This window comes from Sparus aurata, chromosome 12 (genome assembly GCF_900880675.1).
Source record: "Sparus aurata chromosome 12, fSpaAur1.1, whole genome shotgun sequence".
Classification (NCBI taxonomy): Eukaryota; Metazoa; Chordata; class Actinopteri; order Spariformes; family Sparidae; genus Sparus; species Sparus aurata.
Genome location: NC_044198.1, coordinates 11477200 through 11502050, shown reverse-complemented (window position 1 = coordinate 11502050; position 24851 = coordinate 11477200). Strand labels below are relative to the sequence as shown.

Below are 24851 nucleotides of genomic sequence, written 5' to 3'. Positions count from 1 at the left end.
ATCAAGAGTGACAAATAAGAATATTAGTAAACAACAGCGTGACTAGCTGGCAGCTAGATATTTCATCAACTCTGACATATCATGTTTTTGTTTTGTTTTTTACATGTTTTCATATTTTTTTACATACACATCAGGAGTAATAGCAACCAAAGGGGTCAAGAGAATATGACACTATTGATAGGCGACCACATGAAACACACCATTACCTCAAATAAAATAACAGATTTCCTCTAGTTTGAAGCTTGTTGAAAATATAAATATTATATATTATGCCTTTAAGTGTTACTTTATTGGTTACAACTAAGAAAATCAAAGATTCAGTCTCTTCTCCCCTCACGAGCTTTGACTGTGAACACTTTAAATCTGAGACGTTTCCAGTTTAAACCTTGGGAATCCAGTGGATCACAGTGGTTGTTTTCAAACGGGAGTCACCCACCACTCCCTAGTGTCGAGGCTCACAACACACAGCTGTTCCCACAGGGAACTTCCTCACATGGGACATAAATCTCTGTGCTTCCTGTTGTCACACCTGTAACACACCTGTCATGTTCTATAGCCTTCCATAGGCCATGTTTGCACATGCATGTGTGTGTTTGTGTCTCTGGAGTATATAGGCAATGGTGGCTATGGTGAGTTCTGCGTTGGGGACTATCAGGTGGTTCAAACAGGACAGTCTGTACCGGAGCTCTCTAATCTATATATAGATATATCTCTAATAAACACACACACGCACACACACACACTGAACTAAGCATTTCATCATTCACAGGAGCAGAGCTTCCTTTACTGAATGGTTTGGGGATGGGTCACCTCTCTCTGTCATTGTTGGTTTCTCTTTTATTTCATTAAGTGCATGTTAAGCTACAAAACTCAGGAATGCTACTGGACAAAATCCACATCACTATGATGACTACATCGATGACTGACTGAAAAAAGTCCTTCTGATTATTTCAAAAGATAAGTAGGGGTTTTCCCAAAGAATTGTCTCTGCCGGTGTCCCCTTAGTTTCTAATTTCCATTTCTTCTCCCGATAGTCGGCACTTTCAGTTGCACTTAAAATTATATCATATAACGCGGAGTGTGTATCCCATAATAATAGTCACATCCTTAATTCACACTATTTTTGTTTCAGCATACACAGATACTGAAGGCAATCTCACGTGCAGCTGTTGTTTTGGCAGTAAAGGATTCCGTAGAGACTTTCAGATCTCATCGAAAACAAAAGGTCCTCATGAAAGGAGGAATTTCATCGTCTTTTTAAAGGAGTGCCATTTTGTGTGAAATATTCTAAATCTATGATTACAACAAATGGCCAGATATTATCTAATACAGATAAGGACACTAATAAGGAGAGTGGATGAAGTTCAGTTTATACAACTTTTGGTGCCTTCAATATTTTTACATGAGCTCTGTTTCTTCCTACCCCAAGAGAAGAAACACATTCTCCACTGACCTTTAATTCAGTCCAGTAAACTTCCATTTAAATGTGACCCAGAGGCACAAAATTAAAAATGATGTGCAGAGGCTGCTACTAAACCACTGATGTCTCAACATCTCAGGATTTTAACTTCCTCTTTGCGTCTGTTTCGGTAACTAAAAATCATATATAACGAAAGTCTGATAGGAAGGGAAAAAGACAACCATCTGTCATCTTTTACCTCCCTCGCCAAAAAGAAGACAATTTTACAGACTGAATGAGAAGTGGCACAAATGATATTTTTGTGTGTGTGTGTGTGTGTGTGTGTGTGTACGTATTCACGTGTGTCTGTGTGTGGCAGTGTTATGAGGACAGAAATTCACCTTAAGGAAGACGTCGGTAAGTTTAACTCCAATGCAGTTTCTGGCCCCGCTGCCGAAGGAACAAAGGAAGTGCTCGTGGCCTGCATTCCTGCACATATACAAAGATTTACAGGGTTAAACATACACACAAAATGTCAAGAGATGCAAAAATCAATATTCTAACGAGTGTTAGATGAACAGAAAACTTTTTAAGGAGTATCGTGTACAAATCAGAGCACTCAAGCCCCTCGTTGAGGATTGTTTGTTCTCTGCAGAATAATGACCACTTCATGCCCTTGTTTCCTACAAAACTATCAAAGAAGGCGCTGTTATCCACATCAGATGTGATGTCATGATGGTCAGACGTCACATCACTCAACCAGTGATTGGATCCAAATGGTGGCCAGTGGCCACTGATCATACAAGTAAACCTTGTTCATCTTTAATTCATGCAGCTGTGATCAAATCTGGCACTGTAAGAATGTCTCTCATACGCAACACTGTATATTTACTCCTAATCTGGAATACAGTGCAGTATTGTCTGAATATGTTTATCCATTTATTTTTTATACACTGCAATTAAACAGACTTTTATAGACCTTTATCAACACAATTAATATTTCAAGCCATGCTTGCGTCATGACTCCAGGCAGAGTCGTTCTGTTTGTCAGTCCACCAATTTAGTCAAAACTGAAATATCTTTTCAACTATCAGATGGATTTCTATGTATTTGTTTGTACAAACGTTCAAGGTTCCCAGAGTATGAATTGTAATCTCATTGGTATAGCACCACCATCAGGTTATTATTACCAAATGTGAGCACACCAACATGCTTATCGAAGATGTTAACATGGTATAAAGATTATATGCACCACTCATCAACATGTTAGAGTTGTCATTGTTGTTTTATTTAGCATGCTGAGGTCAACATTTATCTTAAAGCACAGCCTCAAAGAGCTGCTGGCATAGCTGTTGACACTTAGTCTTGTTTAAAGATTATTATAACTTTTCTAAATAAATATTTTACACTTTACACACAAACATTTTTATATTACACTTAAATTCTTCTTTTAAAATGTGTTTCTTTCTTTCAGTAGCATTAAGATGTCCTAGTTTCTTAAGGTTACCGGAGAGGTTACTGGAGAAATGATTATGGGTGATACAAAGTATCATCATCACCGACAGACCCGCTGAACTTTCAAGGATTTAGAAGCGTTAGCCCAATGGGCTCATCAGTAATAATAGAGTTAGTAGTCATCACACAATAAAGTCGTGAACCTAGATCTTCATGAACAAATAACATGTTATTTATAAATAACATTTCTTCATTCCAATTGACAATTTCAAATCAACTGTTTGCATGGGATGGGATAAATGGGGTCTGGTATTTACATGCAACAACAAATTTAATCTAATCAGCTGTGTGGCATGTATGGAGAATGAGATCGTTCCTCCTTCTCGTCTGATATTTTAGCACTTTTGGTGAGTCTTTCATCATCTCCCTGTCCTGAAGATTGCACTGTTTCCCCTATATGCATTCGGTAAAAATTCTGCAAAAAGAAAAATACATGATTTTTGTAGGTTTAATATCACGGGCGAATGGCGAATATAAGCTGCACACAGTGAAAGCACGTTCTCTTGAAATCGATTATTATTGTCATTACTGCTATTTGTATAATTTCTACAAGTCACCGCTAAGTTGACTGACTGAAATTCTCGTCATCTTATTCAAAGGCTGCAACAGGCAAATCATCGAAGCCGGACGTGAAGCAGACAACAACATTTGTATAGTTAGGCAGCCTAACTTAGGCTAGAATAAAAACAAGTACAAAATAAATATCCTTTAGATCCTCTATTAACCGTCTCTGATTTTACTGTTTACCCCATGTCGTGAGCGAATTACTGCGCTTGTTGGATTAACGTTACATTCAATAGACCCCAGTTGCTAGCTTGCATTAAAAGTTGCTAGCAGCTAGCTAGGTAAACTTGGCAGAGCCCTCTAAAGCGCCCTCAGACCTGCTGTCCACACTCTGAGGCAAAACGGTACTCTACGTAAACCACCGGGATGAAGTTAGTTTCAGGTTGGATATTCGGCAGATATTCACTCGGGTCCAGCCGCGACTTTTACTGAGGTTCACCCAGTGTGAGCAGCAGGAGGACGGTTAGCTCACCTCCCAGAGCCTCCCGCTGAATCGCTGGAAACTGGTTTAGGGACCGTCATTAAATTACTTAGCATAAATATATTTATACAACATAATTGCAGTTTTTTTTCAATACTTTCCATGTCGTGTGACCCAGTGACTCCGAACCAGCAGCAGATTTTATAAGTAAACTGGAGAAATAACACACTGTTTTTTAATGTACTTCCTCTATTTTAGATGAATATTAATATGCAGGAATGTTTCGTTTTTTTTCTCAATAGCGTCTGTGTCATGTGACCCAGTGACTCCAAACGAGCAGTATATAAGCAGCTGTATTTAAAATAAATTAGATTCAACAAATACGTTTCTGCATTGTGCCACTTATTTTTTTTTTAAGGCTTATGATAAATATCAAAGAAAATTAAGCTGAAAATTAACATAAATTATGAACCTTGTTTCTGCCTAGTTCAAGGCGCATTTGTACAATGAGCTGTTGTTATGAGACTCATTTTGTAAGTCTCAATCTGTCATTTTTTTTTCTTCAAAAATCTCACCAGTAGTCACCATTTAAAGAGTTATTTTTCAAAATTTTCTTCAAGGGGGGGGCATGCACCCGGACCCCTCTAGTGTTGCTAGGTTACCGAGTCAGAGCAACACTGCTACAAAAAAATCTAGGGGAAATACAGACATTGTTATGTACTTTCAGCTATGTTAAAATGCATAAATGCAATTTAAACATGGATTGAATTTGCACCGACTACAATCAGTAGACATAAATTCCACAGGGTGCCTTTAAGAGCCAAGTTCAAGGACTCGAAATGGCACCTGTCCGACCTGGAAATGCACTTTTGTTCAAAGCGCCTCAACCTCTCGCCTCTCTGTGACGTGAGAGACAAAGAACGGGTCTAAAGGTGCACAGTAACGCAACATGAGCCTGAATCATTTTCACTACTTGACACATGTTGCCTGTCTGATTCTCTCCGCCGTACCTGCTCTAACTCCTCTAAAAATATACTCAAAATAAAGAGATGCTGGTTGTTTCCAGCCGACAGGTTTGTCAACAGCCTGCTAATGCAGGCCATTTCTCCCCTCTCACCACTAATGCATCCTGTCTTCCTGAAACCTGAGCTCTGATTAAAGGCAAACAGGAAGCATTAGTGGTGTGTATAGTCTGGGCCCAGTGTGTGTGAGAGGGCTTTGTGTGTGTGAGAGAGAGAGAGAAGGGAGAATATTAGTGTTCTCTGCAGCATCTGTCTAATGGTTTAATGTTCTATTAGGCTCATCCTGAAACAGTAAGATGTGCAGTGTACAATGCAGGCCTGTAATACTGAGACACACAGAGAGGGGAAGTCTTACCAAGCACACCAGCAAAAGGCTACATCAAATATGCTAAGTGGATGGGAAGTAAATTAGACACATATAATCTGTTGTACAGTATAATTAATTTTTCTACTGTAATGGGAGTGCACTCTGACACGCTAGCACTGAGCTCTGGGCCTAGAAGACATTTAAATTATCCAATTATCTAATTAAGTCTTAGATTTAACAGAGGTGCAACAGCTGAGCACTGAAACATTTCTATTTCTGGCTCGATGCTGTTGTTTACTAGTATATTGTTCCTTCTGTCCAAATGAAATGCATCAAAATACTGGATTGTCATGCACAAATGAGCAATTAACAATAGAACTTTAGCAAGCAACACACAGAAAAATAAATGGTGCTAACTCGAGTGATGCTACAGAAAAAACATCCACAAAGAACCCTTTAGCAAGAGGTTTTTTTCTTATAATTAGTACCCAAACAAATGACAAACCTATTAAAAGGGAACAAAACATTAATTTGCTATTTAAACTATAGAATAAATGAGTGGGATGAATCGGTAACACAGTCCATTATTACACAGACCATGACGGACGGACCTGAATTTATATATAGGTTTCATATGTTGACTTGTATGGTTTCTCTGCATTCATACAGCAGTTGATTTCCTGAGATTGAGTGAAGTATCAAGTAACCACACTCTAATCTGCAATCACATATCAAAGACTTGCTGTTCAAATGAAAACAGATGTCAGCATTTTTTTGTTGACAAGAAGGAAACTCCCTGTCCTCAGATTTATCTAACGACACGACCCGCTGCAGTAGCTTGGATTTTTATCTGTGTTTGGTAGCGTTTCCGATTCATTTATCTACGGCCAAAGCCTGTGTGGGCGTTTGGCTGATAGGATGTTAACTTGCCAGCTCCGCTATTTGCTTCCAACTGGAAAAGCACACAGATATACACACACGCAGGATGACCGGGACACACACAGCCGACAACGTAGGCAAACTATCGCACCGAGACACACAAATAGACGATGTGGTTAAAGTGTAGTTATTGTAGGTGGGCTCGTTATGTAACAGGACTGCAGTCATTTTATTAAACAGCCAGGTGGCAAGGAGAGGAGCCAGGCAACTATCAAGGCAGACAGGAAAATAATCGCCAGGAAGACTGACAGATGGAGAAGCAGAGAAAGAAGCAGGTAGGAGGAAAGGGAAACAGACCGGAAGATAAATGGAGGCTTGGAGGAGTAGCTACAGCAAACACACACACACACACACACACACACACACACACACACACACACAGAGAGAGACAGAGAGAGACAGAGAGAGACAGAGAGAGAGACAGTTAATGTATTCATCCTGAGGGAAATTCACTAGTTAAGACTGATATAAATCAAAACGTTGCATCTCCTACGCCAACAATTACCTCTTAGCCTCAATTGGTTCCTCCTGAAGAAGTGAACATTAGAAATGTAAAAATGGGTCACAAACACAGTCTTTAACGGTCCTTCTAGAAAAGGCTAAACAATTTCCTAGAACAAGTGGACAGGGGACATGTTAGTAATCAATAACTAACGGGAACAGAAAATTATGCATTTTTTGGGGACTGATTTTAGCAGGTGAATTTGGAGCACTAGCTAGTATTTACAGCAGCAGGGTGGTAATAAACTGATCCAGATGGTTTTCTTACACAGAACCATGATAAGTTGTCCTTGGAAAGTGATTGGAAAAAAGAGGGCACCTTCAAAAATGACTTGGCAGATGATTGGATGAATCATCCGTCTATTACGGGCTTACTTCAACCAATCAGAGCAAACCAGAGTTGGTAAATCAAACTCTTGCCACAGTCAGTCTGGAGAAGAGTGAAAACACCCTTTGCATTGCGAAAATCCTTCAGTGCTGTTCTTTGCTAGCAGCAGCATCGCTAACCTCTTTAGAAGAAGTCACTGTTGTTTTCAAAAGAACCCGCGTCTCTTGACACCTAAACCATATCACCTGGGTTCAGACGGAGATGCATCGCTTGCAGCCTGGCCAGATGGATTCTTGTGTGAATGCAGCTGCCTCACAAACTTAGCGATCGGTGTATATGGGCAGGATTTAGACAAAAGTATTCAAGGCACATGCCTTGTATTGGGCATCCTTGCAACTAGGCGACACAGACAGAGGGGAAGGAACATTGACTGCCTACATTAAAATAATGTTTACCACACATTTTAAAACATTAAAAAAAAATAAACTGAAAGGAATCTCAGATCCAGACCTTCAGTATTTACATGTGTAATCACTCATTTCTTGAAACAGGCACTGTAGTTTTCTATAAATACATGACTAACAAAGTGCGCGTGAACACAAATATATAAATAAAAAGGCTAAAATATATAGTAATGAGCATAATAATAATAATAATAATAATAATAATAATAAGCCATTTAAAACATTATGTTTGTTTACCAAATATCAAATTGTGCACCCGGGGGGGAAATACGGTCGGCCCAGTGTAATATACCCATTTAATCCAGCCCCGCCTTTGTACATTGTTGTTAAGAGTCTTTTGCAAAGGTGTGGCTCAGTCTTGATAGATTTTGACAACAATGGAGATCTGCTGCATTGCTACACAAACAATACCTGTCAGTAAGATCACTTCATTCTTTGATTTCAAACGGTTTGTGGTAAGAAAACGTATTCTTCCAGAATCTGACACTACGAGTTACGGCCAAAGTTTGACGCACGACAATTTCAATTTTTTTCCATATTCTCTTTGTAGTGTATTTTTAGAATTCCTTTGCTTGATTTTACATCATATTGTCTCCAGGAAAGTCTCCTCTGACTCATTCTTTAACCCCATCCCATGTGCGCACAGGGAATCCCCATTGGTAAAAACGGGTGTGAGGTGGCCAGTTACCATGGCAGCAGCTACCTGTCTATTCATTCAGATTTCTTCCTTCAGCAGTGTTCTGTTGCCTTTATGGCACTCATTCATAAGTTTACACTGTGTTTTATAAAAGACAGATAAATGCATTGGTTTACAAAGACAATTTTTTTATTTAATTTATCCATACTAATGAGTGTATCGTATAGATTACATTACAGTTCCTTTAAATTAAATAATTGTGGGATCATAAAGATGTCCTCTAACAGAGATAAGGAATAAAGCTTTATTTATCTATTGGATCACAAAGAGGATGTTTCTGCTGTAGCAAAAATACACTTAAATAATATACAAGCACACAACTCAAAATCCTTACATCGAGACCAGCAAGAGACACTGAGAGTTTGTCTATAAAGATGAATCATTTCTCAGTTTCAGAAAATGGTTGCTGCAGCAAAAAAGGGAAAGAAAGAAAAAAGGGGGTAATCCTTCCTGTGAAATTGCTTATAATGATGCTGTGTGTGCACGTGTGCTTGTGTGTCTGTGTGTCTGTGTATCTTATTTATCGGTCAGCTTAAATAAAACTGGTTTTATAATGGTGCTTACTTTTAAATGATAGAGGGACCCATACAAAAGAGGGCTCTCCCTTGTTGTGGACTCCAAAAAGAGTTGTTACTACCTTATTCGTGGTTAATGGGGAATTCAAATACATAAATAAAAACACACACGCACAGAAAAGAAAAAAAAAAAAAGAGGGGTAGAATCTTCTCTGACTCATTTTTCTGTATCCCATCCCACTCCACAAGGCATTTTTCTCCCCCACCCTGCACACACACACGCACAGGGGGAATCCCTATTGGTAAAGATGGTGTCAGGTGACCCGTTTCCATGACAGCAGCTGCCTACATACATACATTCATAGATTTTTTTTCCCCCCCTTTTGCTCTGTCGCCTGAATGAAGGGGCATGAATGAGAATAAACAGGTGAATGGAGGATGTGTATGAATAGAAAAACCCTTGACAGAGGAAGCAAATTAGTGCAGGAGCCAGGGTCAGGTTTAATTTTCCCCCGAGCAGGTAGCACACAGGTGTGAGCGACGGATGTTGACTCATAGCGGGTCTTCAGCTGTCTCTTTGTGTATCTCTTTTGTGCTCGGAGGCCAAGCATATCTGTTTATTTTTCATGGCTGCTCCGCGCTGCACAGCACATGTGAAAGTGATCAGGTCAGATTTGTGCGCTCAGGCATTGTTAATCTATCTGCATTGGTTGCTATGGTAACAACGTAGGCGTACGCTAACAAGCGTGATTTTCCTATACAGAAGCATAAAGCAAGCTGCAGTCTAGACCCCCAGACAAAGTTGATTACTAGTCTACTGTGTGTGGAAGGATGACACAACAGAGGACTTCTGCTACATCTGTCTTTTTTTGTCTGTATGGGTTTCATGAAGATGTCCTTTTGAGATGCATTTCTTAAATGCTTCCTCTCTCTACCTTCTTCCATTTGTTAGTGTGTTTACGTGATATCATAGTCAGCCCCAGTAAGGGCCAGGTAGGGTGTGTGAACAGAGCTGCACACACTGTAGACGTTTTTTCCATCAAACTTTAAAGGATGGACCGTGTATAATGTGGTCAGAAAAAGTTACAGGTTCAGTTCCCTGAGATAATAACATGCAACAGTACACAGTGGATGTGTGCGTGAAGACAACAGCAAAACGACAGCACTAGACAGAAGAGATTGCTCTTTCAAAAAGGACTTAGTTCAGATTGCTGAAAATTTGAAACCCCTTTACTTATAGCTCCTTCATTAACTGGAGTTTTATTGTACTGAAAAGTGTAATGATATAAACTAATATGATTTTGCACTTCCATATGGAACCTGAAGATTTATGTGTAGCTGTAAATGTGTAGCTTTCAATTTTGGTTTCATTATCTTGAGAAGATGCAAAGGTGGTCTTCATCTGGAGCAACACAAGTGCACTTGTACACGACAATTAATTCAGACATTTAATGAATGTGAGCGCAAGGCAGCATTATCGAGAGGGAAATGTCCCTGAATTTAGACATCTGAGATGTTTAAACCGATCACATATGCTAGCTAGAACATTATCTAATAACATTTAGGCTCCTTCCAGCTAAGGCCAACAGGGCTAGCAAGAAGAAGCACGTTCTATGTGAAACAGGCAATGTTGGAGGCATAAACACATTTGGGACTATTGTAACAAGGCTGGCAAGCTAAAATCTAGCATGCTTGTGAGCTGGAAAAATGCTTGTGCTATTACGTCATAATCGCCCTCAGGGTAGCTCTCAGCTTCACTTTTTTTATGCAGCTACTGGGTCATTTACTCCTGCCTGGCATTTTGACCTCAGATATTGTACAGCTATGATAACGTCCTCCATTTAGGACTCTCCAACTCTCTGTTTCCTCAAAGGTCAGCACTGCCATGATGGCTTGCTGCTGACAACAGTTCAAATTTGGTTCAAATAATTGGTTTATTTTTACCTGCATGAGCAAATCCATAATATGAACAACAACGTGCTGAGTCATTTACAGTGGATCCGTTTGGATGCAAATATTCTTGAAACGATGCCAAGTAAGACAGGGAAAAAAAGATTGCTTTGGTTCGTGTGGACGAGGCCTGGATCAATCTGTTTGGTCAAGGCCCGCCCCCACCGTATTTCTGATTGGCTAGTAGACCTATCGTTAGTGTGATTGAGTGAAAGTTGTGTCTCTGTTAGATCCAGAGAACTGTGTGTTAGATCTCTGGACAAACCAGATTTTTTTTTTTTGAAAACGACATGGCCATATCGTCTTTCTATCTTCTGACCAAAATGCTCTGAAATCACATGCAAAGGAATTTTTCCAAAGAACTGATTGGCTGTACCTGACAAATTGTGATGTTTAAGGATGTGACATGTCACATCCTGAAGATGGGTTACAGGTAATTTTAAGACATGCAGACTACAGACAGACAGAACTTTAACCCAGAGAGACAAGATTTGTATGTTTCTGCAGGGGTCAGAGGGTTCACTGGCTGTTAGAAACTTTGTTTTATGCATAACACTCCCATATGTGTGGCAAAGACTTGACATGAATACAAATGGACATAAAATCCCACAATATAATGCCCACATACACTTCAATACACTTTGTTTCTTCATTCCCTTCTCTTAAATTTATGACCACTTTTCCCATTTCTTTTGTTTCGCTCTCCTTGTCTTTGAGGTTCTTTGTATCATGCCTCCATTTCTATTACAACTTGTGTGTGTTCTGCATCATATTATTGTCACTAAGTAAAATAAGTCTAAACCTCTTTACTCTGTGGAGGAACCAAATATGACACTTAAGTCTAATTCTGCACCAACTTCTAAACTTAATAAACTCAGAGTCTGACCTTCCGCTCCATCTCTCTGGCAGGAAGCTGTCCGGCTGCTGGAACACTTCTGGGTCACGGTGGACAGACTGGCTGATGTAAACTGCACCATAACCCTTTGGGACATGAAACCCAGCGAGTGTGGAGTCCTACACACAAACACAGAAGGAGACATCACATTATTACAGTTTATTGAGATCAACTGACATTTACTTATCTTTTACTTTATCTACACAATATATCTACATTGAAAAGCAAAGAAAGTGCTGGTCAGGATCATGTTTGTGATGATTTACATTTTCAAGCAGCTTTCCAGTAGCTGACAACTGAATATATCAAGTTTGGGACATATTGTGATATCTCTAACTGTCTGCATTGAGACCTTTATAAACATGCAAGGGTTGGACAAGCACGCTCTAATGACTAGATGAACATACTGGCTCAGTGGGCTGTGAACGAGTTTGGGGGATTTTGAAGCACATAGTGTCAACGCACAAAACCAGAACAAAAAGTCAACAGGGAACACTGACGTGACGCAGCTTTCGGGACATACTATTAAAACTCCTTTGAAGCAAAATGAATGGGGAGACTTCTTTAACCCTGATGTTTGGCTTTAATGATTCTTAAATTTTTTAATCAAAAAATTCCCAGAGTCTAGAAAAGGAGCCACCTTGAGGCAAAAAGACCACTTCCACAATTGTTGCCCTTTCTGTTCATCTTTTCACTCCATCCATTAGCCGCTGCACTAATGGACTGCCAGAGAACATGATCACCGTTTCTCTTTCTTGTACCCTCTTTCTCATTTTTCTCTCCGCCTCTCTCTGCTGGAGTGGAAAATCTTTTACAAATCTCTTTCTTTCTCCTGCTTCTCACAGAGAAACGCCTCTGCCCTTGCCGAGTTCATTCTCTCTCCCACTAGCTCCCTCGCTCTCGCTCTCACACACACTCACACAAACACATTCAGGTTGTCTCAACTTTTGCATATCTTAGTTCCACCTGGATGGACCTTCTACTTTTTCCACCTGATTGTGAATACTGATTATCTCTCTCTGTGTTACACCCCCACCTGCACACATAAACATCTCATCAGCTCTTTGCACTTCCCATCCGACACTTCCCTTTCTGCTTATCCTTTTATTAGTAGCATGTTTGAGGTTTTTACAGGAGGTTTTATTTGGGGGAGGTGCAACTGTCACTCTTTCCGATTATGTTCCTTGTTAATTATTCCATATTAAAACACCATCTTGGTGTCATAATCTGATACATTTCTAAACAAAGCAACAGAAAGGACTGCATGAGGTATCAATGTATCGCTGATTATCTGGAAGAAAAAATATTTATTTACTCACTTTATTAGTTCATTATAATTCATTGATGCAAAGTAAGTACTTTTCAACACAAACAATCTGGTCAACTTGAATCAGCATCAATGCTGTCGTACTCTTTCTCCCACTGTAACAAATCCATCTTGCTTTCTTTTCATTTTCACTGTTTTATATCATGGCCTTTCTGCACTACATGACTTCAAAAATGAAACGCACGTTGTCTCTGAGTACTTTCGTCGGTAAAACTATCTGAAACCACACACGTCATGAACCCGTGTCCCACTGAAGCCGACAGGAATCAAAGTGTGCCAATGCCTTTCCAAGAAGTGACAAATGACTTTCCGCTCGGCTTCACAGTGTCACCAGCACACATCGCTCGCACCCCCCCACCATCCACCCACCACCACCACCAGCCCACCCCACATCCTTTCCTTCCGGGGAAGCGGAGCCGATCAATCACAGAGACAGATCAATGCCTCTGATTGGGCTGTTGCGTAAGGCTGTTTGATGAGGTCACAACGATCAAAGACAGCCGGCTGCAGGAGGAGGCGGGGACACTGCGAGCAACCCGTCCTAGGAGTAAGCAGCCGGCCAATCGAGAAGGTGGGAGTCTATTGGCTGACAGTGATGGTGTCAAACCAGAAAGCAATCATTGCAATTAATGAAAATCAATGTTGTAACAAATACAGAAGAACTACAGGATGTAAGACAACAAAACAGGTCACAGGAAGGAATATTATAAACCTTTACTGATAATAAGGCACCTGTAAACAAAGCACGTGGAAATAATGGCTGCACTGAACAACTTGTAATAAACAAGGGATGTACAAAATAACAGAAACACTGGGCCTACAGTACCAACTCAGTGAATTTCAGCTGAATGTCCAGTAAGTAATTGGTTAGGAGTTGTTACAGGATGCCCACTGACAAAAGTAAAAAACACTTAATCAACAAAACTAAACATTATAATATTGACCAAACTGGTATTTAGAGCAGCGATCATATATAGTAACTCTCAGTACTGTGCAGTACACAGAAGAGAGAAAGGAGAGAGAGGCTCCCTCAGCGTAAGACACTTTCAGCAGCAGTAACATGTCGCCCTCTAGAGGAGAAAAGGAAACACAGAAAACAGCAAAAAAAATCCTGGCTAGTGTTAAGGTGTCATAACAACTATCACACATTCTGTACAGGAACGGGAAGCATTTCATACAAAAGAGCAAACAGAAGTAAATGAAAACTTATAAAGTATTTGTGCTGTGTCTTTTATGTAGCTGAGGATGCAAATGTTTTTGTTTGGGTGTTTTAACAAGGCTTGATCTCTCAAAATCAGGTAATAAATACTAAATACTTATTCAGTATTGTGCTGCATACTTATTCAGTATTTCATGAAAAAAAAAATAGGATGCAAACAGTTCTACCTGATCAGCTATTCTGCGTCCACCAATGAAAGGAGGCCAAAGTCTCTGAACCTCCAGCAGTACTCCGCGCAGGTAATCAGGGTCTTCTATTGCTCGCCGACGCATCTTCTCCTGAACACAGGGAAGATTTGTGTTCGTTAATTTCATTTCTAGCTCAGAAAAACAGGAAAGAAAAATAAGTTACAAGGGAAAGTTTGTGTACCTGTTCATTTCCACTGAGTTCCAATGTGAAGGAGGTGAGCAGCGATGCCAGGGCTTTCGGTATCAGAGCCGAGATGAACAACAGCAGATGCTGGGAGGCAGAGCTGGAGTCAGGCAGTGGCAAAGAGCGAAGAGAGCCAACAAAACTAGAGAGAATCGTCAAGACAGAAAGGAGAGAGCAAGATTCAGATTAAGATGCCATTTAAAAAAATAATAAGTATGCATGCATGGTTCCAGTAAACAAATAAGAACGTGCTGTTACCATAGATCAAAAGCCTTTACTAGCCTCTGATTTACAGCACAGAAGGAAAGAGATCTATGTAATGTCGTATTGAGCCATCACAACTGCTGTATTTTAAAGGTATTTCAATACCTCTGAACTGACAAACTGGACAAAATGCATTTTCAACTTGGTACATAAAAGAGGCTGAAAATCACAAAATGCAGTACTTGACTGACATGGAAAAGTTGGAGAAAGAGAAGAGGCATTTTTTTCTTGATGTTGTGGTAACCACTTCTGCTTCTTCTGAGGGATACAAAGGGTTTATGTCATGCTACCACATATATCTCAACAACATATATATATATATCACATAGAAACTTGCAACAAGTTTGTGGAAACAGAACTACTGGCAATCTACAGGAAGCAGAAACAAAAAAGAGAAGCCATATGTAATTCTGTGCTGGCTGGCTAAGAACCCAGTTTTCAATCAGCAGTGACTTTGAGAGCAATATCTGTGTGTGTGTGTGTGGGTGTGGGTGTGTGTGTGAGTGTGTGTGTGTGTGTGTGTGTGTGTGACTGTATGCAAGAGAAAGACATAAAGACAGAGAAAAGTTAGAAAGAAAGAAAGATGATACAAGAGGCTGAGAGGGGAAGAAGAGATGCAGTGGGGCGGTTTCTTCCATCTCAGGAACAGTGTATGTGTGTGTGTGTGTGTGTGTGCGCGCGCGTGCGTGCGTGCGTGCGTGCATGCGTGCATTTTAAAAAGTGTCCAAAAGTCATACTTGAGTAAAAGATATGTTATGGTATGACTTTATTAAGTAAGTATCTGACATTTAATGTACTGAAGTATCAAAGGAATTTCCTGGCAATAAATCTACTTGAGTATCAAAAGAACAATTATAAGTAAATTATACATATGTCAACATGTATTCATGTAAAATGTAAGTACTTCTAAGTGTGTCTCTGTGTGTATGTGCTTGGCCGTTTGTGTTTATGAGACAATGTACAGAGACGTATGCAGTCTCACCCCTGTGTGTCATTCTCCAGTTTGTCTTTGATGATGGCCATCAGTTTGTCTCTGGCGTCCAGAGCGGTGGAGAAACCGGACGACCACAGAGGAACCTTCACGTTCACCGGAGCAGAGATGAGACCTGACAGGGACAGAGGCAAACACACAGGCACGGTCAAGACCACGTGGGAAAAGTTCTGTTTACTGAACCAAACGAAAAGGGGAAGAGGTGGATTTTGCAATAGTGTATTGCAGAATGACAAGGTACAAGGTTCATTTATTTATCATTCAACAACACAGGGTTGTAAAACGAAATGATTGGCTTACTGTTTTTTTTTTTTTTTTAATGGAATGAGTTGTGGTGTTTATGTGTATGTGTACATAGTATGTCTTTGTGTCTCTACCGTGCCAGTGCTCAGTGCAGAGCTGCACGATTTCCTTGTAAAGTTCAGGCTGCTCCTCTGCTCGCACATTCAGGAAAAGGCCCAACACCAACTCTGTCCCAAGATGCTTAAAGGCAGAGTACACACACTCTGGATTGCCACTGCGCACACACACAGATCAAACATTGAGCGGATGAATACATAACCTTTACCATGCCAAAACAGTTTAATCTGAGTTGTAACATGAAGTTAGTGGAATGATGTACGACTATGAATCCCATATTGGACCGAAAATAAAAATGTCCACACATCATGAAACTCTATGTACAAGAAAACAGGGGAACTTAAAGGAGAACTTCGGCCGTATTTAACTCATATCCATGTTGATCGAGGTTACCGAGTGCTGTCAGTAGGAAAAATAACGTGAATTTTTTAACATAATATTGACCAGATATCAGGACGGCAGCTAAAGCGAACCTATGGGGCCAGACATCCTTAAGTCTCACTTTCGGTTATGTCTGCCCCCATAGGTTCGCTTAAGCTGCCGTTCTGATACTCGGTAAATATTGTGCCAAATGTTCTCGTTATTTTTCCTAATGACAGCACTCGGTAACCTCGATCAACAGGGATATGGGTTAAAAACGGCCAAAGTTCTCCATTAAAACAAGGACAAATAGGACCAAAAGCAAACAGAAATATAAGGAAATACAATTTGAAGCAACCTGTTATGTGTTATGTTATGTATAGTTATTGTATACTTTTACTGCATATAGAGCTGGGCAAGCGGGCAACGGAAACATCTTATGTTGGTAAGTCTCTGTTCTTTTGTTTTGAGTTATTTAATCCTTTTTTTATAAGACCTGTGTGATGTTGTTCTGCATGGATATAAATTAACAAAATGTGTACTCTCCCCTCAAAATCTTTATTCAAATAATTGACTAATAATGTATCAAGACTATTTGAGTGATTGCTCTGAGTGCTTAGTGGAGGTTAAGGTGGAGTGTCACCTAAGAGAGAGGTCCTTCAGACAGCGCTCACATACACTGTGGAAAGAAAGAGGTAGAAACATAAATAGACAAACATACTTTAGTCTCAGGCAAAAGTTTGAAAACATGTCTTGGCAGTGCATTTTAATAAATTATGTTTATCATAAAAACAACTTAAGCTACATTCACTTTTTTTCCAGCCTTTTATCACCATATTACATTATTATTGTAGTTATTTTTGGCCATGACAGGCATTCAGTTCTTGCTCAAGAAACCTTCAACAAGTGAGGACAAATGATCTGACCACTGTTGCAGCAATGAAGGCTTTGTGCAAATATTCTGTCCGTCATTTCTGGCACCATCATGGACATTCATTGAGCAAGGGGCAGGAAATAGACAGTAAAAAAATTTACTAATGAAACCTCAAGACAATCCGAGAGGAACCGCAGTCGTAAAATAAAAAATCAACACAGACTTCAGTCCAAACTAAACAACAACAAATGATATGAATTCATGCTCCCCCACCTGGTGATATAATCATTTGATGACTCCAAACACCCTCCTGTGAACAGGCTGGTGAGAGACAGGCGAAGAAGACATGCCTCCTCACCTGCAACACACAAATACAAGTAACTCATATACTATTTGTAACAGCTTAATTTAAGCTTATTGTTACAGTAACAATTTAGTATTACACAAGTGTAGGGAATATATTGATGTTAATCAGTGGTTCCATTTTGGAAAATGGAAGTGCCTAACATGTTTGTGCTATTTGTGAGGTTTTTTTGTGTGTACATGTGTTTACCATTAGTGGTGACAACGGTGTCACCATACATGTTGGTCATCAAGTCAGTGGGATCCTTAAGAAACAAGTTGGACTTCTCTGAAACACACAACATGAACTTTATTACAATACACAGATGTCCTGTATAAATAGTAAACACATCTAGTACATAGTCAAACACACTGTGTAACAACGACTGTCTAGGTGCTGCAAGTATAAATAGACTCAGTCCATGAACAAATGCACACAGTTTTCAGAAACCGTGTGTTATAGGAGAACTTCGGTCGATTTAAACATGCAGCTTCATTGTTCAAGCTACCCTTGACTTGCCAGTACCGAAGACGTGAACACATTTGGTCCAACCATTACAGAGCTCCGTGAACGGAGATTTAGCATTGACAGCTAACAGCATGGGGTCAGAACTTTACACTGTGTTTTAAGCGTCTTAACATGCTCCACATCTCACACCAAAAGTTATGCAACATCAGCAGACACCTTAGCACACTGCACTGTAGCGTGTATGACTCAAAATTAATAAAAAAGTAGTTAAAACAGTGTGTTTGTGCAAGCAGCCACGTACCTGTTTGTTGACATCCGTGTCTTCCGGTAGCTAGACCAAACTAGTCAATCCGTCGAGCGTGCACTTACTCCCTCACTGGCGGAGATGGAAACGTAATCCAGCATTTTCGTGTTTCTGTTCATAATGTACATGTCCATGTTACAGCCTGTCATGAGCCATGAGCCTTACAATAGCCTGTTAAGCCTGTTAAGTGCACACTCGATGGATATGCTAGTTTGGTCTAGCTACCGGAAGACAAAGGTATCAACAAACAGGTACGTAGCTGCTTGCACAAACACACTGTTTTAACTACTTTTTTATTCAGTTTGAGTCATACACACTACAGTGCTGTGTTGTAAGGTGTCTGCTGATGTTGCATAACTTTTGGTGTGAGATGTGGAGCATGTTAAGACGCTTAAAACCCAGTGTAAAGTTCTGACCCCATGCTGTTAGCGTTCAATGCTAAATCTCCGTTCACGGAGCTCTGTAATGGTTGGACCAAATGTGTTCGCGTCTTCGGTACTGGCAAGTCAAGGGTAGCTTGAGCAATGAAGCTGCATGTTTAAATCGACCGAAGTTCTCCTTTAAAGGGAGCCGCCAGGACTTATTTGATGCATAAACAGAGCTGATGAAACAAGGTGGGCAGAGCCTTTTCAGGCCTGGGAGAGCTGACCAATCAGAGCAGACTGTGCTTTTTTCAAGTGAGAGGGACCTTAAAGAGACAGGCCCTAAATGCAACGTTCAAACAGTGTGTGAAAAACAGTGCTGCAGGGACCGACATTATGAGATAAATAATGTGCTTTCGAACATGAAATCATGTCAACATTTTCAAGGAGACACACAAAATGAAAGCATGAACCTGAAAATGAGCATAATATGGGACCCTTGAACATTAGTTTTATTTCCTTTAAAGTCCAATTAACATTTTCTATATGTTTTTTTTGTTGTTTTTTTTAATCTAATTATACTGTTAAACTATTTCTTTTATTTGGGTGTGACATCAAGTTATATGTGTAGATATAAAGACCTTGGGCTTCACAAAATTTATAAACAAAAAAAAAACAACCATTGAGAGGTTTGGCATATGATATGTGCAGTGAAAAAACCTGTCTACAATCCTCACCGTGGTTCAAAAAGTAGTACGGGCACATATATCTTAAGTTTTTATTTCAGGTAACATTCTTCTTTAAAATTTTATCTGAAATGTCATTATAATACTCTTATTGCTTTGCATTGTACTTTAAGGTTAGTTTATAGCAACTTTACTTTTACGTTTTATGATGTTTATTCTCTTTTTTCCCCCTCTTATATTCCTAGATTTTCTTACATAGCTCTCCTGTAGCCTCTATTAATATACATGTCATATGCTGACATTAGAATTAGGATAATTATTGATCCATCATATAGTTGCTATATTTCATAAATGTTAAAAGTGCAATTACATTAGCTATGGTGGAAGTCTATAAAAACCTAATCTGAGTAATATCCTCCTTTCCCCCCCTCCAGCATCATCACGAGTCTGTCCCATGACAGGTCACACTAATCCTGGGGGGGAATTTGACTTCATACAGAGGAAATTTACCCTTTGTTCCTTACTTGAGAGCAAAATCTGACTAATTGGCCTGACTCAAAGTGGTAACTATGAGCTCACTAAAAACTATAAATACACAATTTCCATGTGCGAATACAACCTATGATGCAGATGATTAAAACAATAGCTGTAAAACATTTTATAGAGTTGTCAAGCATTCCCTTAAGTATAAAATGTGTGAATTATCATTAAAATATTAATGACCATGTCTGTTCTCCCGTTGCTTGCAAACAAGTAGGTCTACTGAGCTGAACTCTTGAGATGCAGGTGCTCACCTGTCACACACACGCACACACACACACACACACACAAATGCATAGAGAGAGAGGGAGAGAATGAGAGAGAGATAACACACCACACAGCAGCTCTCTCATCCCCTGCACGGAGCAGATGAAGGCAGTGGGTCTGTTCAGCAGCCGGCACAGAAACACTCTGCTCCTGTGTTTCTCGATCCTCTGCCGGCAGAAGCTCACCGGATCCCGATAAAACTCCAGCGACTTGTCACCGAGCACCGACACACCTGCATTTCCTGGTAGTTTAGACATTCAGGGCCGACGTCGGAGACGGAGTTACGCAGAGATTCGGAAAGGTGGATTCGGCGAGGGATGTCGACCACGCTTTGTTCAGACTTTCTTAAGACTCGGTCCTGGTTCACAGTAAATTCCGCTGTCATCGCCCGTAAATATTTTCCATCAGCGTGGCTCTACCGCAGCTACCTGTGTGTCAAATTACTGCTCTGTCATTGTTGGCACTATCTTTTCTGAGGTAACCCGAAGTACCCTGCTGCACCGTAGAGTGACGCGTTCAGGCACTAATCGTAATTTAGGCTTACCTGTTACTGATGCGTTTGTGTCGGTCTGTTTTTTGTCATGTCTACTACGCTGCTGGCATATTTCTGCTACTACAGTTGTACTACAACTGCTGTATGCCACGTAATTAAAGTGGCTGCACTGCCTCCTCAACAGGGCCTCCAAGTGTTTAAGGTACTCTTAAAGGGCCCGGACAGTTTGGTTATTGATGTGTGAAGTTTTTTGTCTTTTGTTATGTGTAGACATGAAAACGTAAGGTATGTAATGCGAATAAAAATTACAATGTATTTATAGGATTGATTGTTCGGTGTTACAATACATTCTGAGATTAATGAGCATGAGAATACATCGAGACATAACATGAAACATACTTTTTAAAACAGGGTTCGTACACATTTTTCAAGGTCAAATTCAAGCACTTTTCAAGCACTTTTAAGGGCCTTTCACAAAATTTTCCAGCACCTTATCGTTGGGGTAAAATACATATCTACAGGAATATATATACTCATGATTATTTTTTTCACTTTTTATCACAATTATGTACATTGTAATATGCTGTAAACATCTAAAATGATGTTTCATGATAGCAAAAACTGAACTAGAAATTAAAGGAGAACAAAAGGTTTTATCCAAAAAAAGGGAAGCCACTTGGCGTTCTTCAGGTACACTTGCACCGGGACAAAGAGAGACCTGAGAGCACCCTGTAATTTTCTTTTTTGACATAAACTTTTATAAGCTTTTCGCTTATTCATCAAAGTTTATTAATATTGAATGTGTCATCAGTCCAAATTGCATCAAATTCACCTTCTCCTCAGCCATCCTTCTCTATGGCTACCACGCTGCATGTGTGATGATACACACACACACTGATTTTATTTCTCCTTGTAATAACAAAACTATCCAGTCTGATCCCAATGTTGCCAAGACACAGAGTTATAAGCACTTTCAAGCACTTAAACTAAAATCCAAGCACTTTTCAGACCTTGAAAACACAACATTGAAATTCAAGCACTTTCAAGGATTTCAAGCACCCGTACGAATCCTGTAAAATAATCAATATCTCTCACATTCTGCTCATTATCGTGAGATGTTAATACTTTATCCTGCTTCTTCTCACAAAATAGTTTTATTTCATGTCGTTTTATGTTCTCTCAAAATGACCTTTGAATATTGTCCTTGAAAGGCTTGCCCCATTTAAATCCATTTAGATATTGACTCATTTTCCATTTAGAATTGGAAACTGTTCTCTTTCCAGTTGAACTTCATGCTTGATGGTAGCCATATTTTCCATCTCGCATTTTCAGTTGAATAAAACCCCAGAACACCCCAGAAAAATTAACTGGAATTGATGAACTGAAAATCCAGGCCTGTCACTCTTAGACTGTCTGCATTTTTCCTATAATTTAGGAAACATTACACAATCCTTCCCCGATTACCTTCCGTAGAATTTAGGCCTATTCTGATGTACAGTGTCCATATATGTTTTTTAAATGTCATTTCAGGGTAAGTTCACCCCAAAAATGATAGTTCAGTCATGAAGATGAAAAGTTTATAGTCCACAAAACATTGCTTGAGCTGCATTATTCCCCAAAAGAACTGAAATAGAAGGGGTCTCATTCGAAAAGGCTAAAAGATAAGAAAAATCTAGAATGGCATTATCCAAGTCTCCTGAAGCCCCAAAATTCAAAACTTATATCGAAAGATCCCAAATTGATTCTCCAGCTGCAGCGTATCAACTGCCAGCCTAGATACTATAAAATTAAACTGGATCATGTAGGCTAGTCAGCGCTAAATAACTTGGCTATATTTTAGACCTTCACAATAGCAAACAAGCTACATGGACATTGAATTAATCTCTGAGAATTCATTACTGTTTAATTTGAGTTCTAGTATGAAATTCTTGTGAACTGAGTTGATTTGAAGTCCCTAAATACACTTACTGAAAAACGAACTATGACCTGGTTTCCCCACATTAATCTAATGTAGTGCTACGTAGCTTCAGGCTAACGTTACGTTATCCGCTAAAGTTACGTTAGGTTAGCTGCTAACATGCTGTGCGAGTAGGCTAATGGTTAGCCTGCTCACACAGGTTAACTATTGGAGACAAAATCTCTTCTCTACATGTGCAGTCAAATTGTTAATAGATTAAAACAATAACTCATCAGGAAAACACTTTTAAACGTACTTCAGAATGAATGTGAAAGGCCTCCATCTGCCTTTCTGTAGTGGGCTTCTTTCAACAAGAGGTGCAGTGACCTGACAATCAACGTTGGAATCTGAGGTGTCCAATCAGCTCCGTCCCTGATACTTTATGAGAATTCTTTTGAGGTCCTCTCCGCCAAATGGAGACCAATAATTAGAAAAGTAAAGCAATTTCAAATGTGAAAACCAGAAAGTATCTTGTGCACAAGAGATACTTTCTTGTGCGCACAAGATACTTTAGACTTGTGCGCACAAGTCCCTTTAGGGGACATGGGGGAAAAAAAAAAAGAGTCAAGTTTTAGGTTGTTTTTTTTTTTGTTTGAAATCTGATTGATGGTCATGTGATGATTAATGATTGATTGAATGATGCATTGATTGACTAATTGATTCATTGATTGATTCATAGAGGGATTGATTGATATACATTTGTTGTAATCAGGTACAGTCAGGGCATACAGTGTCTTCTTGATGCTGCCACCAGGGGGCACCAACGTCTAACAAGTGTAAATCTGCAGGCCTTTGCTCGCTGCCTTCAGTTTGTGTGTATGTGTGCACATAGAACAGACAGACGCCTGGTGCTCTGGCTTGAATGACTGGACCTCAGGTTATAGCCCGCTTCACCGATCATGATATGACTGACTAATAATAGTATTAATATAAAAAAATATCATCACAATATAATCAATAATTAATCATCAGCATCTTGACATTTGATGTTTTTGTGATAAAATGCTATAATTAAGAACCACACCTGCAACCAAATACGAGTTGGATTTTAAAAAGTGCATCTCCTGTGGATACTCCTCCCCCTTTCTTCCTCTCTCCTCTCTCTCTCCTCTCTCTCTATTTCCACCCCTCTCTCCCTTACCCCCTCTCCACCTCCTTCTCTCCCCCATCTCTCTCTTTCTCTCTCTGCCTCTCTTCCTCTCCCCCTCCCTCCTCTCTTTCTCCCCCATCTCTCTCATCCTCTCTCTGCCTCTCTTCCTCTCTCCCCCATCCCCTCTGTCTCCCCTCTCTCCCCCTTCTTCTCGCTATGTCCCCCCTCTCTCTTCCTCTCTCCATCTCTGTCTTCCCCCTCACTCTTTTCCTCCCCATCACTCCTCTCTCTCTCTCTCTCTCTCTCCCCTCTCCCCCTTCTTCTCTTTGTCTTCCCCCTTTCTCTTTCTCTCTTCCTCCACCCCCTCTCTCTTTCTCTCCCCCCCCCCCCCCCCCTCTCCATCTCTGTCTCTCCCCTCTCACTCTTTTCCTCTCCCTCCTCTCTCTCCCCTCTCTCTCTCTGTGTCAGTGGCACGAGGCGGTCTGTCGTCCAGTGTCACTCATCAGCAGCTCGTGCAGGTCAGGCCGTGTGCACGCGGCAGGAGTTAGCTCTGTGCTATTTCAGTCCGTTCAGCGGCACCATGAGAGGCAGCAACACACCTTGGAGCGACTGTGTTGGAGCAACGGAGGCGAGGAGCCCGGCACAGGTGAGCACGTTACGTTCAAATTACTCGTAAAAGTTTGACACGAGGAAGAAAAGGTATTGGAAATGGGTTTTTTTTAGGGGTTTGAATGTGTAGAAGTTTAGAGTCACGTTTTTGCGGCGTCGAGCTGCACTTGAGACGCACCGTTAGCTAGCTAACTTATTTTTCTCTAATTACCTGCGAGCAAGACGAACAGTTGTGTTCCTCTCCATCCAGGACTTCTGCGTGTTATTATTCGTTAGTGTCACAGTTGTTCATCTGATAACAAATGTCCATCATCCTTCTTCCATCGAGCCGTCAAGTCAACGCACTTAGTTTTGGTTGTTAATTTTATATCTGTCATTTACTGCTGGACTAAATTACTTGTATTACAGTTTCATGGATTATAATTTTTATACAGTATATGTCTATAAT

At 40.1% G+C, this 24851-nt stretch overlaps 2 protein-coding genes across 3 annotated transcripts in view; one reads left to right on the top strand and one right to left on the bottom strand.

Annotated features, from left to right (window-relative positions):
• LOC115592201 (putative cytochrome P450 120) overlaps window positions 1-23104 on the bottom strand; it is a 28896-nt gene extending 5792 nt beyond the window's left edge. Inside the window, exons 1-10 of one of the 2 annotated variants that reach the window (XM_030434755.1) lie at window positions 22961-23104; window positions 17838-17915; window positions 17558-17642; window positions 17054-17089; window positions 16068-16207; window positions 15682-15805; window positions 14433-14577; window positions 14231-14341; window positions 11509-11636; window positions 1801-1888 (exon numbers count right to left, since the gene is read on the bottom strand). In XM_030434755.1, the coding sequence (XP_030290615.1) occupies window positions 1801-1888; window positions 11509-11636; window positions 14231-14341; window positions 14433-14577; window positions 15682-15805; window positions 16068-16207; window positions 17054-17089; window positions 17558-17642; window positions 17838-17877 (897 nt within the window). In that variant the 5' untranslated portion in view covers window positions 17878-17915; window positions 22961-23104. Of the gene's footprint in view, window positions 1-1800; window positions 1889-11508; window positions 11637-14230; window positions 14342-14432; window positions 14578-15681; window positions 15806-16067; window positions 16208-17053; window positions 17090-17557; window positions 17643-17837; window positions 17916-20321; window positions 20857-22960 lie in introns of those variants that run through there. The other variant, XM_030434754.1, reaches the window with a different exon arrangement.
• Window positions 23105-24216: 1112 nt separating this feature from the next.
• The window catches only part of LOC115592196 (5-hydroxytryptamine receptor 4), a 51668-nt gene continuing 51033 nt past the window's right edge, over window positions 24217-24851 (top strand). The window contains exon 1 of the mRNA XM_030434747.1: window positions 24217-24440. The gene's annotated coding sequence lies outside the window, so the exon portion shown is untranslated. The remainder of the gene's footprint in view (window positions 24441-24851) is intronic.